This window comes from Rhincodon typus, chromosome 8, assembly GCF_021869965.1.
Source record: "Rhincodon typus isolate 14 chromosome 8, sRhiTyp1.1, whole genome shotgun sequence".
Lineage (NCBI taxonomy): Eukaryota > Metazoa > Chordata > Chondrichthyes > Orectolobiformes > Rhincodontidae > Rhincodon > Rhincodon typus.
Genome location: NC_063339.1, coordinates 24,053,254 through 24,072,596, shown reverse-complemented (window position 1 = coordinate 24,072,596; position 19,343 = coordinate 24,053,254). Strand labels below are relative to the sequence as shown.

The 19,343-nt window shown below is 41.3% G+C and overlaps 1 protein-coding gene across 1 annotated transcript in view; it reads right to left on the bottom strand.

Moving 5' to 3' along the window:
• The window catches only part of LOC109929038 (inositol-tetrakisphosphate 1-kinase), a 55,895-nt gene extending 39,998 nt beyond the window's left edge, over positions 1-15,897 (bottom strand). The window contains exons 1-3 of the mRNA XM_048600065.1: positions 15,880-15,897; positions 15,306-15,431; positions 10,723-10,840 (exon numbers count right to left, since the gene is read on the bottom strand). Of these exons, the coding sequence (XP_048456022.1) occupies positions 10,723-10,840; positions 15,306-15,431; positions 15,880-15,897 (262 nt within the window). The remainder of the gene's footprint in view (positions 1-10,722; positions 10,841-15,305; positions 15,432-15,879) is intronic.
• Positions 15,898-19,343: the final 3,446 nt, after the last annotated feature.

Sequence of the window (19,343 nt, the reverse complement as noted above, 5' to 3'; positions counted from 1 at the left end):
GTAATTAGGAATTTAAATACAAAGATATTCTGCTTCAAGGCTCAAAAACTGCATTTCTTAAAATCGGATTCACCTCACGACTGAGCCATGAAGAAAGAGCATACAACTCTAAGCTACCTTCCCTGTGCTGGCGGTTTAGTGATGGTTCAACCAAGTTTGTGGCTAAAATGGTTTCACCATCACGACAAAAGCAAATTTACAATGGTCACTTGTCACAACCACAGACACTAAGGACAAACCTCCTTCACTCTCTCATGCATGTCCTTTAATAAGCAACCCATTGTATGGCTTTTCCACTTCCCGGTCATCCCACATATCCAAGATAAACAAGCCCGAGTTATCTACCTTGCTGCTCTCACAGTCTCAAACTCAGGTGCACAGCCCAACAAATTCAATTGGTCTCCGGCCTTTACAAAAAAAGAGGTTAAAACATTAAATAGAGTTCATACAAGCAAACAATGAGGGAAACTTAAAGCAGCCTTTGAGCAGCAGTAGCAGTTCATGAACTTTCCGCGGGATTAATATTGCACAGACAATGGGCTCACTGTTGTTCAGGCAGTGTCAGCTGTGACAACATCACTGTACGGTCATTAAAAAAAAAGGCTCAGTGTTAATCTGTGTGGACTCCCTGTGATACAGTTCGGTGGCTTCATTTAGCAAAGGCTGTGGTATCCTACCTAATGCATGCTCGACAGTGAGCTGTTTGTAAAAAGAATGTAAATTGCAGGAAATACTGTTTAACTGCCCTCAGAAGCCAAGAGGTGAGTAGAAACAGCAAACAAATTATTATATTGCATGCTCATGATGACTCTGCTGGGCCTGGGTTCATAACAAAGACAAATGAATACAGTGGGGCAAGCTCAAGAGTATTGATTACTTCCCAAGACTGATGCATTTATACAGTAGCTTTAAACAGGAATATATTGCAAAAGAGTGGGCACAAGATTTATGAGGAAAGAGACTTGGAGGAGAAAAGGTGTTAGGGATATGATGGTATTTGTAGAGGCCAAATGGATGGAGGTTTTTTTTGAGGAGGTAGGGGAATGGGGATTAATGCTGAAAGGCAGGAATTGATTTAGTACATTAGCTTGAATGGAGATCAGGTAATCAGGAATCAGGAGTCTGGTGGGAAATAGAAGGTGAGGGAAAGAGGTCGATCTTAGTTAATTGAATGCCAATCGGCAGGATATTGTTGGGGTGTGAATGAAACTGAACATGTTGCAACATTGGGCAAAGCCAAACATCCTTACCATTTGGTGGATAGCACCTCAAAAAGAAAAAAAAAAATGAAGAAACAAACAATGGATGTGAGCATCAGATCATAGAATCATGGATCATAGAATCACTACAGTGTGGAAACAGGTTCTTTGGCCTAACAAGTCCACACCGACACTCAGAGCATCCCACCCAGACCCATTACCCTATAACTCACCTAGTCTACACATCCCTGAACACAAAGGGCAATTTAGCACGGCCAATCCACCCAGCCTGCACATCTTTGGACTGTGGGAGGAAACCGGAGCACCCGGAGGAAACCCACACAGACCCATGCAAACTCCATGCAGACAGTCGCGTGAGGCTGGAATCGAACCTGGGTCCCCAGTGCTGTGAGGCCACTGTGCTGCCCCCAGGGATAGATTCAGGGAAGTTTGACACCACTGCTTACATTGCTGAGGCAGTAAGTTAAATGCATCTTTCCAAAAAAATGAAGAGTATTTTTTAAAATGTTGCAAAGGTTTTTTTCCTTTTAGGTAGGCAATGGTTAATGTCAGCTCCTTTCCACACTCCGATGGGTAGATAAAGCAATCTACTTCAGCAGCAGGACCAATGAAGGAGCTTCTCTGTTCAGGCTGAGAACAAAAGTTCTTTTAATGTCAAGGTACAATCTTTCCCATTGGCTTTGGAACACTTCAGCCTATCTGACTGACCAGAAAACTGGGAACATTACAGCTGGGCCTTTTCTCCTGTGACGTTGAGTGTAAACAATAAGTAAAATTATTAGACCGCATCGCCTGCATTCCAAATTTGTGATGCTACTGATGTTCAGGGGCTTTCAATGAACACCTTATGAACCAGATGCAGAGTTCCTCTTTAAGCTGCTTCAATTTAAAATTGGAGAACAGTAGAAGTAGCATCAATTCACACCTGACATGCTGGAAAACACCATTAATGTCCCTGTTTCACAAGGGGAAACCACTTATAAAACTATACTGGTTCGCAAGATGTATCTGTGTGTTTTGGGACTGGGGGACTTTACAGTTCATTTTATCACATCTAAAAAAAATGTGAAGGTGTGACTAGAGCAACCACTATTCAATCAAGATCAGAGCAAATATTTCAATTCAAAATACAAAGACTGTAAATGGGGAGAATGTAGACTTATTGGGCTGAATGGCCTGCTTCTACACTACACATTCGATACAAGAATGAAAGAAGATATTTAAAAATTACGTTTATGTAATCTACAAGATCTTAAAGCTTCTGTGGAGGGCCTCTAGGTTGAGAAAGGGCATTAGTTCCTCTCTTATTGAGGGGATAATCTGCGATGGACAGCTCACAAAGAATTGTCAAGCTCCAGCACCTTGTTGGATTCTGGGCTGGCTCTTACACTGATCTTATCTTTGTCACTGTGCATTGTTGTGATGGGTGTATATTGTAGGATTTCAGATTTCTCAACCAAGTCTGAGGTGAAAAGTTGCCCCTCAGATCCCTTTTAAATCTTTCCTCCCTCACCTTAAACCTATGCCCTCTAATTTTGGACTCCCCTACCCCGGTTATTTTTTTTTTTAAATTCATTCATAGGAGGAGGGTGTTGCTGACTAGGGCCAACATTTAATGTCCATCCCCAATTGCCCAGAGGGCAGTTAAGAGTCAACGTGTGGGCCTGGAGTCACACGTTGGCCAGACCAACAGTGGTTGGATGGCAGTTTCCTTCCCTAAAGAACATTAGTGAACCAGATAGGTTTTTCCGACAATTGGCAATGGTTTCACAGTCACCATGAGGCTCTTAATTGCAGATTATTTTAATGGAATTCAAGTTCCACCACTTCAGATGGTGGAATTCAAACCCTGGTTCCCCCTAACATTATCTGGGTGTCTGGATTAATAGTCCAGCAATAATACCACTGGGCCATCACCATCCCCCGTGACACACAGAGAAGCATGAAGTTGGAGTGGGGTTTCAAACATTTGCTTCAGTTTGTTGAATGATGTCAATTCTGTCTTGCTCAAGCAGAATTTACGAACTAGAGAGGCCTGTACAGCTTGCAGGTTGGACTTTGTGCAGGCACTCAAGTGGAAAAGCTGCAAGCAACAGTGCTCCTGCAATATTCCTGATGAAGGAAAGTATCCTGTCTGCTTTTTTAACTACTTGATCTACCCACACTGCTCCCCTTTCAGAGATCTGTAGGCATGCACTTCAAGATCCTTCTGTTCTGTCAATCAAGATGGGATGCAGTCACACTGGATCTGGGAACTTGCCTGTTAGATATTATATCATTAGACCGGACCAAATTTCAGAAAGCATTTCCTACTGCACCAGTGTACATGCCTATATTTTGTGCAGCATCCATCCTGAGAGGTCCTCCACATGGCCAACATTTCGCTGCCTATTTAAGCTCGGGTGGAATTGGTTTTATCTACGCATGATAATGTCTTAATCTTTCAAACATTCAGGTCAACGGTCTGGGATGTATTTCATGTCTGCAGGATGAAAGGACAGTGTTCTATCTCAAAGTGCCATCTGGTTCCCCAGGATAAAGAAACCTGGATCCCAGATGAATCTGTGCCCATCTGTTGTTCAGGCTGCTACCGAACTACATCCACAAACACCTTGAGCACTGCTCCACAGAACTGCATATTCACATGACCTTCCAGCTTTGCATTTGAAAACCAGGACTAGTCCAAGAATTAATCCATTTTTATTGGCAAATTTAGTTCTCTCCATTCCTAATGGTATCTGTTTAGATTCGTCAGATGCTCTCCAGTCTTCTGGAGTTCAAGACACCATGAATTGAACAGTTATAAATGGATTCCAAAATCTAACATTAAAAATGAGCCTTGGAATTAAGTTCACCCTCCCTAACAAGAGGCACTAAGGCTAACCATTATACTCATACTCTCAGCCAAGAGCAGACAGGGAGCTGATGGCCTGGTGGTATTATCGCTAGGCTATTAATCTAGAGACTCTAGCAATATTCTGGGGACCGGAGTTCAAATCCTTTCTTGGCAGATGGTGGAACTTGAATTCAAGAAACATCTGGAATTAGAAGTCGAATGATGACCATGAAACTATGTCAATAGTCGGGAAAAACTCATCTGGTTCACTGATGTCCTGTAGGGAAGGAAAGTGCCATCCTTACCAGGTCTGACTTACACATGATTCTAGACCCACAGCAATGTAGTTGACTCTTAACTGCCCTCTGGGCAATTAGGTATGGCCAATAAATGTTGGCCTGGCCAGAGAAGCCCACATCCTGTGAAGGAATTTGATAAAATATGCTGCAGCGAGAACGTGGAGTATAGGGTCTTCCAGGTATTTGGATAAATTCACTGCCTGAAGCTCTTTTTAACCTAGTTCTGCAGCTGGCAACATTAAACCTGATAAATGAAACCATTCCCTGTCAAGGCGTTTAACTGCCTTGGCTGGTTACAGAAGATCAATTTGCATTTCAATTACCTAATTGGTCCTAGAGTGGCACTGGACATAATTTGGACCCCAAAAGGGAAGGAGAGATTGCAGCATAAAGCCAAACAGCTCAAGAATTAAATTAGTTCACAGTTCAGATTATTTTCATATGCTAGAATGCATTCTAAATAAGGCACAAAAGGACACATGCTTATGGGAAAGCAGTAAAAGGAACCTGTCTCTAAATCTAGGCCACTCATCATGGTACAAACTCAACTTCTGTCACTGCTTGGAGTGGCATATGTGCCCACCTGGTGATGGGCATAGCCCATTTGAAGTCTACTTCAAGGAAAGTGCATACTGGTTAAAACAAATTGTGCACCCAAACTGAAATAGGATTATAATTGAATGTTAAAACTGCTACCTCCATAGGACAGGATTATTCATGGAGATTACAACATCCAAGATTTCCTAATTTATTTGTTTATTCTACAATAATTACCTAAACTCATCATTGATTGCATGTAAACTTTTGAAGCAAGAAATTTACTTTTATCTGAATCTACACTCCTTGCAGCTGGGCGCACAAGTGACTATATGCAAACACAGTTCAACAAATTTAATATTTCCAAACATCCCACTCAATTAAACCTTTTGTTTATAAGCTGATTACTAAACGGGTGCGTAATTTTGAAAAGCACTGCCTGATGAAGGGTGGCGGAAGCAGATTCAATAATAACTCTCACAAGGAGAGCATTAAGCAAGTGCTGAAAGAAGAGATCTGCTGCACTGAGGGGGTAGATGAGGGGCATACCTCTTTCAATGAGCCATCAGCAGCACAATGGACCAAATGGCCTAACTCTTTTCAATATTAGTCCATGATTCTATGTTGGTGAACTTCCTTCACCTGCTCCCTAACACCCAACTTTCTAGAGCAAACACATTATTGATCAGTCACGTACGTTCACGTGGATTCACCTGTTAAACACATTCCAGGAAATCGGTTAAACCCAATCAGCAGATGACTGTCTAGATACCATACGTGGGGAAAATATAGAGCCAGGACTAGAGCCACATAATGTGTTTAACTGCAAAGTAGAATCGCAACATCAACTCTTCCTTGCCTGTTAAATCAAAAACCTTACTAAAACATTCTAGATTCTTATGCACATGACAAAGTTCTTGCTACATGGTCAACAGACGGCTCTACAGATGCAAAAATTCATGGCAACTTTACCTTTGGAGTTAACACAGAAAAGAAAACAGCTTAGAATCAGAGCAGCAAACTCTTCTCAGCAATTAAAAGCAAGCTGTGACAGTGTCCAGGAAAGGAAATCAGGCCAGAAAGGGAAAAAAAAAAAGGAGATAACAAGGTGTAGAGCTGGATGAACACAGCAGGCCAAGCAGCATCAGATAAGCAGGAAAGCTGACATTTCAGGTCTGGACCCTTCTTCAGAAAATGAATCCACAATGCATCCCCAAGAGAAAAAAACAAAATCAACCTTTCAAACAACACAAAGTAATTCGAACTGATCCAGCTTCCATCCTAATGGTCATTATTCTACTTCCTTTTGAGAAGGATCAATATTGCTCACATTTCCTTCATGCAGCACATGAATTTTCTGCAGTTCACATCTTTCCTCTTGAGGACCATTGCTTAACATTAGGGTACAGATCCACTGTTGGCAGTACCTCACATTTGTGAAGCTGGATGACATGCTGGCTCATTCAAATACAACACCCTGAAGTATTTAACAGAAGTGGATGATGCTAACAATGTGTTCAAATAATGCCAATTCTTGCTGGTGACTTATGAAAAGTTCTGATGTGGGACGGTCTTTTGAGCAAGTGATTCTATGAAGTAATCAAACTTTAAAAGATGCTCATCAGTACAAGAATAATCTAACAGCAATAAGCAATCCAAAAAGTTATATTATTTTTATCAAGCGGTTGATCTAGCACTTGAACCCATCTTCTGCCAAATTGGTTGTTGAATTGTTACACAAAATTTGTCATCATTCGCTAATGACCTTTACTAGCAAAGTGAAAGAAGCAGGAAATCCAGGACCCGAATCTAAGCAAAGAGGGATTCTTGACATTTATTTCAAGCCCATACATGTTTAGGAAGCCATCTTCCCTCAGTTGCAAATGAAAAACTGGGAATAAAGCTGCTTTCCCTCTTTGGATGCACACCAAACCATTATTGCTCACATGAACATGCAGGGAAATAAGGCTGATTCGCCTCACTTAAATTACACTAGGCCCCAGAACCAGTAGAAGCACTCAACAGTATTCCACTGGTTCCAGCCAACTTAAACAAACCATGAGCTTCACATTTCATAGAACTCAATGAACTGCAGATTTTTCAATCAAACAAACGCACACTAGATTGATTTTAGATAGGCTTCTGGCCATGGTGAGGTTTGTTATGGCGTCTTCAGTGCACAATACCCACAAGGAACTGCAGACGCTATATCTTGTTTAACATTCTGCAAGATTATGTGCTCTGTATTTAGTCTATGAGATTTTAGCTGCTCAGACCATTCATCATTTGGCATGCTTTAGCATTATTCTTTTCAATAACATTCACTTAACCCTCAAATCATCCTGGTCCCAAGGAGAGCCACTTATTTCATTCAAAACTTAGAGATGGTTTGTCTTCAGAAAACAGATTTAGACCAGTTCTGAAATGCATTTGTTGACAAATCAGTCAAAATGACTGCAGATGTTTAGCAACAGGCAAATTAAGTAAGATTACAGTTTTTAAAAAAAAAGACAGAATGATCCCATCTTTCCCTTACCTCTGGTCTATGACTCTCTTTTGAGTCATGCTTTATTTTAGTTAATTACTACCCTAGTCATTACTCCCTAACTTGCTGTAATGCTTTAATTGACAGAAGATCCGTCAGCCAGCCAATCTCCTTCATTCAAGTCTCTGAGGCTACAGCTTTGGGAGCCAAGCTAAAAAGGTGCTATTAGAATGCAGCATTCAAAAGGCAGCCATAATGAGGTGTTACTACTTGAGCATTCACAGATATGGCTGCATTTGTGGCTTATCCCAACTCTCCTTCATTAGCCTTGAACATTCTCAGTCAGGAGAGCAGGTTACTTAAGTTGATAGAGTATTTGGGTCTATTGATAACTCCTCGTATTATTCCATCTTGATCCACTGAAGTTGAAAGCATCACCTGCAGTTTCTCAATGATTTGACATTCCAAATCTATTTTCCAAAAGGCAGGCAAATTTCCCATTTCTCTAGGCAGCACGGAGGCTCAGTGGTTAGCACTGCTGCCTCACAGCGCCAGGGATCCAGGTTCAATTCCTCCCTTAGTTGACAGTCTGTGTGGAGTTTGCACAGTCTCCCTGTGTGGGTTTCCTCCCATAGTCCAAAGATGTGCAGGTTAGATGGATTGACCATGCTAAATTGCTAGTGTCCAGGGATGTGCAGGCTAGATGGTTAACCATGGGAAATGGGATGGGATAGGGTAGGCGGGTGGGTTTGGTATGATGTTCTCTGGAGGGGCAGTGTGGATTCGATAGGCCGAATAGCCTGCTTCCACACTGTGGGGATTCTACGATTCCGTCAAAAGCAGGCACTTTCCAAAGGCCCAGTCAGTCTCACTTAGAAAAGCACTTAAAACAAGTACTGCATTTAATAGACTTGGTGCTGAGGATAGTCGAGCAGAGCAGAGAGGTAATGCATCATCAATGGCAGGCTGAGCTAGACAATGGTAAATAAATCAAAGGATGTCATATTCACACTGTATAGTGCTCTTGTCAGAATGCACCTCAAGTATCACACTGCACGGGGAGAAACATGGACTTAAGCTTAAGGACAGGGTGGAGAAAAGCAATAAAGTTAATTACTAGCAAGAAGCATCCAAGCTAAAGGTGTGAGGAACATTGGCTGGAAACAAAAGGTATCTAAGAGGTGATCTTAAATGAACCGGAAGTGGGAAAGGTGTCATATGTTATTGTTGATAACGTGTAGACGTGAACCTGCCTTAAAATCTGGGGTTAAAAAAAGCCGAAAGAACTGCGGATGCTGTAAATCCAGAAACAAAAACAAAAGTTGCTGGAAAAGCTCAGCAGGTCATCGGACCTGAATCGTTAACTGATTTTTCCTTCACTGAAGCTGCCAGACCTGCTGAGCTTTTCCAGCAACTTTGTTTTTGTTTAAAAAAATGCCTCTTTTTACACACCCGAGTAAAAGCAAAATACTGTGAATGCTGGACATCTGAAACAAATGCAGAGAATGCTAGAGAAACTCAGTAGGTCTGTCAGCATCTGTGGGGAGAGAAATAGAACTAATGTCTCAAGTCCAGTATGAACTGGTTCTGAAGAAAGGTTGTAGCAGACTTGAAATGTTAACTCTTTCCATAGATGCTAACAGACCTGCTGAGTTTTTTCTGACATTCTCTGCATTTGTTTTGCCTTTCACACAAGCATACACAGTAAATCTGGAATTACACTTTAAACTAAATACCAAGATTAAGACAAAGGGACATGGATTCAAAAAGCCTCTTGATTTGAGGGATAAACACATGAAGAAAGGAAGAACTTTGCATCAGATAATTCGTTTCTTCTATGTTTGGCCGACGGATAAATGCTAGCCAGGGTGGGTCAACACCATTGTTGTTCTTGCAATATCACCAGAGCAGATTGTCCATCCACTGTAAGGAATTAATGGTTTAAACAGACTCCGAATCCAGACCAGCAGGGCATGTATGCAGTGAGGTAGGACTGAATGAGATTCTGGAAGGATTCAAAGATTAAGGACAGCAACCTCAGTATTAAATTCACTGGGTGCAGGGAGATAGTGGGCTTTGAAATAAATAGGTACAGCACAAGTATAGGACATTGGGTAAAATCCCATGCCCTCTCACAGGGCTTGTTTGGTGGCAGTGTTGGCATTAATCAGGCAGGAGGGTGGCAGGTAGGGGCTCCCTCTCCAACCCAATTAAGTGAATGGCCTTCCTGCATTGCTGTCAAATGAGGCTTACAAGAGGCAATTAGTGACCATTTGCAAAGGGCCTCATCCTGGCCTCAACTGGTGTTAACCTAACATGCCATGCAGCACGCATAAGCAGCAAACAAACCTGCGTGTTCCTCACGCCTGATTGAAGATCCTGGCATCAGGAAATGGGCAGGTCCAGAGAACCAGCACCTTGCTTTTCTCTTTCTGCCAGCTCACCTATAACGTCTCCCCTGTGGACCTGCCATTCCACAAGTTCCCCTCTCAATCCCTCACTTGTGGCTCCGAGTGACTGTTGTTCCAGAAACACACAGTCACTCGCTCCCCAGGCGGTGCTGCCATTCAGGAGAGAGGTGGCAGCCGCCGTCCAGTTGGAAACCTTTGGCCAGTGAGAGCTTGGCCCCTCCCAGCAAGGTCCTGAACCCAGGCTGAGGTCAGCAGGGCTGCTTCCTTGATCTGCATGAACTACCAAAGGGGCTTCCCTGAATGACATGAAGCAAGGCCCTCCCCTCTGGCCAGCATGGGATTCTGCCTTTTGTGTTAGCTTAGAGTGTTCAGAGTAAAGTGCAGTTTGTAGAGGAGGACATTATTGGAGATGATGTAAATGCAAATGGATTCAACTGTCCGATAGTAGGGGCTGGAGTATGTAGATGGGCAATATTTCCAATGTCAAAGGATGGTATTGGTCCACATGTGAATAAAATGCTGGATTAGAAAATAGTATTTCAAAGCTTTGAATCTGTGGATTGAGCCTGGCATGGCTCCTAAGAAGCTGGAGACTGCAGGAAATCCAGGAAAAAGAATTAACAGTGCAGTTTATGCTCGTTGGAGTTCACTCCTCACACCAAGTACTTTGATTATTCTCACCAGGAAAATGTTACACGCTGCATCCTGCAAAATAAAACAACTCCCCATTCAGAATCCACAGTTTTCAATAAGGTTGGGACAATTGCAGTGGGAAGGCTTATAACTTATAATGTCACAAGCAACTCTCTTCAGATAACATGGGGCTTTGATAGTATGCCAAACAGCTATTATTATTCAGGTTTAATAACATACATTTTGTAACAGATAATTAGCAATTTGCTTTGAATTCCAGCAATATGGGTAAACTACATACCTTGCATGTAGCTTTCAAGTCTACGGATCAGCTCATATGACCTGCATCTGTCCAGCAGGGTCCTGATTGCAGGCAGTGGGTCCAGAATGATGGTCTCTGGATGTGAATCAATATAGTCCTGAAAGTACAGACACAATAGTTCAGCACTCATTCCACTTATTTTTCATAGCTTCACATCTTCAAATGGTGATTGCCCCACATCCTCACCCCACCATTTCATTCTCTGACAACTCAAAATCCTTCCCCAAAAAGTTGCTTGCTTCTTTGATGCCCATTTATCCCCACTTCTCCTCTGTTGAATCACTCATGGTGTGGTTCTGAAGGTGGCCCTTTGATAGCATGGGCTCGTCATTAAGTCTCATCCAGCAAGCATTGGGAATATCAGTTATCTTGTCTTGATGTGTACCTACAAAAGGGTCACTCATACATGGAAAACGCCAAGCTTCCTCAGGGTCCCAAAGCCAATTGTAGCAGCTTTATTATCTCAGATCAACTAAGAATGTATGCGTCTTCAGTCTATGGTTCAGAATGAATGGATGACATAACGGACAGTTCAGGTCCTCAAGACCCTATGGCGCTTGATGAACTCAGTCTTGAAGCTAACAGGAGTGCAGCAAAGTACAAATTGAAGCGCCCGGCATCAAAACACTTTTAATTCACACAATCATTGGAGTCACATGTAGGCCAGAACAGGAAAGGATGGCAGATTTCCTTCTCAGAGAACCAAATGAGTTTTTAATGCCAGATGAGTTTCATGGTTACCATTACTGTTGACTGGATTTCAGTTCTGGGATTTTGTTTTTTCTTAAAAAGTTAATTAATCAGGTTGACATTCCACCAGTTGCCATGGCGAGAGTAGAACCTGCGATCCCAGGATGTTAGCCTCCGGATTGCGAACATTAACACTTCATCATCATCTCCCACTTTGGACTGTAGGACAGACCAGGTTGGGAGTGGGTAGAAGTGGGTGATTCTCAGAAATCATTAAAGGGAAGGAAGAAAGGAAAATTAGTAATCAATGGGAACAGGCATATAGGAAAAGTACTTTGCATAGAGGGCAGTAGTACTTCAGAGAGGTTGTCAAGGGAATGGGGTAATAGGAGACGAGTGCTATAATGTGGGTAGGAGATGAGGCAATGGCTTATTGATATTATTACGAGACTATTAATCCAGAAACTCAGCTGATGGTGGAATCTGAATTCAATAAAAAATATCCAGAATTAAGAATCTACTGATGACCATGAAACCATTGCCATTTATCGGAAAAACCCATCTGGTTCATGAATGTCCTTCAGGGAAGAAATCTGCCATCCTCACGTAGTCTGGCCTACATGTGACTCCAAACCCACAGCGATGTGTGATTGACTCTCCACTGCCCTTTCGCCAATTAGGGATGCTGGCGACACCCTCATCCTGAAAATGAATTTAAAAAAAAAACAAAATGTTGATACAGGACCACAGGGTGCAGCACAGTATTCTAGCAATAACCAGAACAGGAGCAACTACATCACACCAATGGGAAACTGCCTCCAATCTGGATGTTTGAGTTAGGAAGCAGCAAATATTGACTGATTTTCTGCCCCTCTAAATTAACTGAGAGATATCCCGGCGAGCTGTGTAACAGAAATAACCTCTCCCCATCAATCTTTCTTGTCCTTGCCTCCCTGAGGCAAAGGGGCATGAAAACCTGTTCTTCGGAAGAAGTTGAATTAGAAGCCTATGCAAACACTTGATTTTATAAAGTGAGAATAGAGGGAGGAGGGAACCACATGGGTAGTAGGAATAACAATACCAGATTTACACAAAAATAACATTGTACTTGGGATATTTTAATTTTTTCGTCCAAAGCAAATTCAGAATCCAGTGTAAGGGCTCCTGCGACTCAGTGGTAGTGGCTCTACCTCTGGGTCATAAAATCAAGGTTCAAGACTCACTTGATCCAGAGATGTGTCATAACATGCCTGAACAGCTGGATCAGAAATATCTAATCTGCTAAATGCAACAGCAAAATGGGGAAAAATATCTCAAGCAATAAATCAGAGTGGTGTCTACGTTAAAGTGGAACATTCAAATAAACAACATAGTATGCAAGGTTTATTTGTTTTACAAAATGTGGAGCTGGGTCAGATTTACTGCGTGACTGAAGAAAGAAGATGACTCAGCAGAGTTATTGAAGTTAAAATTAAAATCTGGAGACATTGGGATGAACTAGATCTCACAGTTGCTGTAATTGCAAAAAGATTAATGTGGTGATGGTGGTAGAGGTGGCGAGAGGATGAAGAGGGGGAGTAAGGGCTGAAAATCCTGATAGTGGGTGTGTCCAGAACCAAGGGTCACAGTGTGAGGATTCGGGGTAGACAATTTAGGACGGAGATAAGGAGACATTTCTTCACCCAAAGAGTGGTGAGCCTGTGGAATTCATTACCACAGCAAGTAGTTGATGCAAAGGTGACTAAATATAGCACCTGGGGCGAATAGGATCAAAAGTTATGGGAAGAAAGCAGGTTTAGGCTATTGAGTTGGACGATCAGCCATGATCATGAAGAATGGCAGAGCAGGGTCGAAGGGCTGAATGGCCTCCTCCTGCTCCTATTTTCTATGTTTTTATGCAAACAGTTATTGCAGAGATATATTTGTCAAAATTTGAGACAATCTATAAACAGAAAGATCAAAGTGGATGGTTTTCTTCATGGTGAAAGAGAAAGCACTTTTTTTTTTAAAAATGGCACCAAATTTATCCCAAATAGTGATAATGCACTGTAGACTTTGGGTCACCAATTCATCTGAAATGGATCACAAAGAAATAAAGACAATAAAAATCTGGACTTCTGAGGTGATTCCAGAGAGGTCTCCCAGCCTCGAGAGGACGCCCACCACAGTCTGGAGGCTTGGTGCCAGCGTGCACTGGATTGGAAGATTGTTGTTCTGAATTTATTTCTCTGTTTTCTAATTTATTTCTATGATTTATAATGCTGGGCTTTATATATCTTTAGTTTTCTAATTCTTTTTCCTAAGAACTTGCAATGAAGAATCTAAATACTTGGGTATCTTGTACCCAAGATGGCGCCAGAAGTGGTGAGTTGTAAACTTTTCACTGTACTCATTGGAGTACATGTGACAATAAAGTTAATTCAATTCAATGCAGGCCTAAGAAGATCTGAAGTAGCGGACCTCAGCTGGTTGGGCACTAAGGCTAAAATGGTTCTCTGTGCTTTGGGGTTGAGAATTGCCTGGATGCTGTCAGGCAGCCATTGTTGGAGCAGCTGGCCTGAACATCAGGCAATGGAGGGTGAAAGGCCTCCAAACACACTAAGTTCAGGCTGAACACGAATGCCAGCCAGCTGGACAAGCAACAGGAGGATTGGCACTCAAGGAATCATGTCCAACAAGGAATCAACGTCTTCAGAAGCAGCAGAACGCGAGACATAGCCCAGCACATTTCCTCATGCCAACGCATCGTGAAGATAACTTGGAAAAGTAACTTATGGACAAACCCAATTAATTATTGGTTATTTGTTCTCCTACTTCTCAGCATTGTACTGACTGATTCATAGAAGCATCAAGTTTCATTAAAACAATATTTTATTAGCTTGATGTGCTATAATAGTAAATGAATCCAGCTGTGCTTTGCTTATAAAACTGCAATTCTCTTTTGACCTAGGCCTCTTGAACTGCTGTCTGCTCAATTTTAAATATTTTTACTTTACACTAAAGGAATGCCAATGGCAAACAGACTATCTTCCTACAGGCCGTGCCACTCTGTAGTGGAAAGCCTTAACCTAGAGAGACACGTTTCCAGGGATGTCACCAGCTGCTGTTAGCCCTCAATTAAAAGTATAACTACAAAGCCAGATTCCGTCCCTCTCAATTATGAATGTTCCCTCTCACTCTTTCTGGAGAGGAACTAGACAATTTCTTTAACTGTTTGGGCCATTAAATTTGTGGGTGTGTGATGGGTTTGCAATAATATAAAATTTGCCAACTTGTGCATGGCTGCTGAGCTTAGAGGACGTTGACAAAAAGAACTGTTGGGTGTCAACTTGGAAAGACAACACCAGGTATAAGTAAACAGTGATGAAAAGTGCATTTTTCAGGTGTTGCCCATTTAAAACAGAGAATAATGCGGTGACAGTATACTTGTGCCTCTATTTGCCTTTCTATTCAGGTGTAATAGTCCTTGGTGTGAATGGTATTCAACATAAAAAAGGACAAGAGACTACCAGTTGTCTCCATTTTGGATTGGGGCTTAGGTTGTCAACTCTGGTTGACTGTTTTCTTTTTGTTGTTAGCTTATGTCTCCAACCACCACACACATTGACCTCCACTGCCCCCACAACCAGCAACCCCAACAATCCCCACAGCTAATCAGCCTTCCTCATCTCCTATCTATTTTGTAAGTGATGCCTCCAGGAGTGTTCACAGCCACATCCAGATGATTAGGTTTAATTCCTGGAGACTTCCAGGCTATTCCTGGAGGACTAACAATCTGGACTGGGGCAGAAATGATGCACAACCAACTGCCCCCATTAACCCTTGTGTTAACAGGGAGTTTCTCATTGTTGGGGCCAGAATGGTGTCCTTACCTGAAACCTCTGCACCAGTTCCTGGGACTGTGCATCATTTTGGTCTGCCTCCAGAATGACATCAGTCAGTTTGTGGATTATAACATCAAGTGGTCCCTGCTCCTCAATTGGTTTTTCCAGGTCCAGCTACAAGATAAGGAGAAATTGAAAAGGTTTAAATTTTTGTTTTGAAACATGGCTTGCCTGTTCCAGATCACCGACAGAAATACGTTCACACTTGTTACTAACACAAACAGCAGGTTGGAACATGACTGTTCCACGAAGAACTGGCGAATGAAGCAAAAAGAAGGCTGCTGTGACAATCCTTTCAAATTGTAATAAAATCTGAAGCACTTGGTTGGTAGAGGGGCAGATGAAATGTCTGGAGTGTCAACACATTGCCAGCCAGTAAGTGCCCATCAAGACAGAAACAATATCAATGGAGTGTTATTAAGCATTAAAAAAAATTAAAACATTAAAAATTTAATTAAAAATTAAAAACAGCCTTTTGGCTGATTCACAGGAGGTCCATGTGAGAGAATAGTGCATTTTGACATTTATCAATTTGGTGGGGAAAATAGAAATAGTTTGTTACCAGCAACTGAGGTATCATCTTAATATAATTATAAAGCTGAGTACTATCAAATGATTCAGGCAGGGAACAACTGACAGTTTGGGTCAAAACAATGTCAAGAAATGAAAAAGACAAACAGGCTGTACATAAGATAAAGGCACACTGACATTTAATGGATTTATGTATTTGAATGTCTTTCACTTCTCTATTGCAATGGGTAACTTTAATATTTTTATGATTCCTTGTTCATTTCTTGAACTTCTATTACATCAGTTTGTTTGCACATCTTTCATTAAATTCCCAAACTTTGTGGCTAAAGTTCTGTTGTCTTTTGGCAGTTTGCTGTTGGTGTGATACTTTGACATCCAGCCCCTTATATCTAAATCCAGACTGACACAGAGGCAGTATTTCGATGGTAGTATTCTCTGTCACGGCCATGTGGCAAGAAGCAAGAATTATTTTTGAAACTTGATCAGATAGTCATTTGAAATGACAGAGGTGCATTATATAGGAAGCAAAGCAGTGAGTGGGATCAGCCTGGGTAGTTTGTACGAAGTAAAGAACCAGCACAGACCAATGTCACACACTAATATTCTGGCATGAATAAAATCCAAATTTTGTTTTATTCATAAAGAAAGAATCAGGAAAAGTATTGATGCATTAGTAATATTAATATCCAAGGCTCAAGTGCATAAACTTGCATTGTAACAAGTGAAGCAACTGCCTTCAATAATGGAGATTGTACTCCTGCAAACATAAAGTGACTAAATCTAACCCCCATCGATCATTTGTAAACAATAAGCTGTGGCTTGATTATGATGGTTATAAGGATTAGCCTGATCTGTATTACAGGTTTCATTACATTCTTGGTCTGCTTTTTTTTATAAACTTAAACAAAAAGATTTTCAAAAGATAATCATGGCAGCATTAGTTACACAATTGAAAACTAGTAAGCCAAAGGTGGTTTATCATTCTTGTGCAGTAAGTAGTAACAAATTAGGTGAAGGCCTGGGATTTGTATGCAAGGTTAATGAATGTACACACATTACTACACCAACATTTTCCTACTGAACAGTCCATGCAAGACAAGAGAGTGTGCCAGGTCTTGGTTAGGATCCTAGACCAGGCCACCAAGTTTATGCTGCAATCTGGCTTGGAATCAGTTATTTTTTTTTACATGTAAAGTAGATACAATGTGACATCCAGGCACTTAGTAGGAGGGAAAAAGCCACAAGATTTCACAGTTTTGAACAAACAACAATAAACTTCACTGTACAACGTTAGTACAGTACTACAATCTGCAACACATGCACAACATGCATTCTAACATTAACATCTGGTGAAAATAGGCAATAGGATGTGATTGAGCAGCCACAGCACCCTTTAATTAGCAAATGTGGTCAAAACAGTTCCCACAATTTCACAGCAATTCCCTCTAAATGTTAAATAGCACAGTGGATCATCAAATCTCATTAAACATGACAAAGGTTTACAAGTTTATTCAGTTTTGCTCATTTGGCTTTGAAACTTCCTTTTGAGTTGCCTCATCATGGACTGCCTCAAAGACTGCTCCTGTTCTAGTCGACCACCTTCCTTCCTCTGCCTATACGATCCACTGGCACAGTCCTACCACCGCAGCATTTTCTCCTTCAAGCATCAGGCAAATAATAAGCTTTTCAATCCCCACTCTTTCAGCTCCACTGGAACATTAATGCTTGCAGGTTTCTTTATGGCTTCACCTAACAGAAGGACTTTTCCTTCACAATTCCTCAGGTTCAGACTCCAATATTTAGTTGCCTGTTAATTCCTAGAACTTTCTAACAGCAGGGACCATGCAACTGGTCTTGATTCCTCACTGAGCCCCTCACACAGAAATTGTGGCAGTGTGATAGCCTTCCCAGCACTAACTGCAGCACTGCTAATGTTTACATCTCTTTCTCCTTTTCCCTCTCACTCACTGCCTATTACCTTAGAGCTCCTCTTCAGTGATCCCCAAACCGATGTGAATAACTTATTGGAAACCTTGCAAATACCACTCCCCTATTGTTAGGGAGAATTGAAACTGTTCAAAATACTTTTCCATAAATGAAACCAGTCATTGATGGCCAGATTGCTCAGTACAAAAAATACAGGAGGATTTCATTTCCTTAGGTTAGCATACCCCGATATTCCTACAGAGGTTTATGTGCAGCATATTTGGGAGCTGCAAAGGAAATACTCATGTTACCTTGTAAATTCCTTAAAACTGTTGAGGCCTTGTTGGCTATCTAATCTGTTCGTACCTCCTCCAGCTTCCAGGTCCAATCTGGGTAATCACAGTTGGGGACTGAAAATGCTAGAGATTCATCAAGTGTTATTTCTTACAGCTCTCCGTTTACTGTTGGACTGCTATATTGTTCTTTTTGGTACCTGACTGCAGTGCAGCTGTAAATATGCACATCAACAAGCAGTTCCTAGGTCTTTACAAATTATGTAACAACATAACATCCCTCTTTTTTTCTAATCCTTAGATTTCTATATTATCTAAAGAAACTTAACCATCCACTTTTACAATTAAGCTGAAGACTTTCAACTTAAAATATCTTTTTCTCTGTGCATCTCTCGCTCTCTATCCTTAAGATTCAACTGACTCTTTACCTCCAAGGTATAAAAACTGTCATTTGGCTTTCAACAGGTATCATTTTGGGTTTCTTTCTCCCATAGCAACCAGGTGTCAATGGTCTGTCTCCCAGCAGAACTTTTATATAATTGCCATGCCCTGTAAAGTCCACACTCACAACATACACTGTTAAAGGTCATGTTGTAATGTTTCGTGCATTGAGTTACTATGCCAAATGGGCAATTGATTCGCCAATGAGATTAGACTGCTTTAGGGAATGCATTTATTCAAAATGACTGAATAGCTTTTTTGTGTTTTGTTATTTTCCTTTGCCAGCTTTCCTACAGGCATCAACTTTCAGGGAGATGAGGAAATCGCCATATTTCACATTCGCTCATGGGTTTTAACAGTACATGTTAGCAGTCTGTACTGTCCCTTGGAATCTGTATCCATTCCAACTACAGAACAGTCAGGTTAGGAGTAGACAGAAGATAAAAGATAAAAAAAAAACTTTCTCTCTTTAATTCTGGAGGCTGTGCTGACAATTGCAGTGCTCAGGCAGAACGCAGTCTAGCCTACGGCTCAAACTCATCCCTGACATCATTAAAATACTTTGAACTGGTGGCAGCCTCTATCTGTTAAGTAACAATGCAAAAGCAAAAAACACTGTGGATGTAGAAATTTGAAATCAAACTCAAATAGCTGAAAGTACTCAGCAGGCCAGGCTGCATCTGTGGAAAATGAAACAGAGTGAATATTTTAGGCTGAGCAAAAGGTCATTGACATGTAGCATTTCATCAGCTACAAATCATCAACTGGCTGAGAATTTACCAGCATTTTCTGTTATTACCTCAGGCACATTGTCAACAGACTGGTGCTCAAGCAG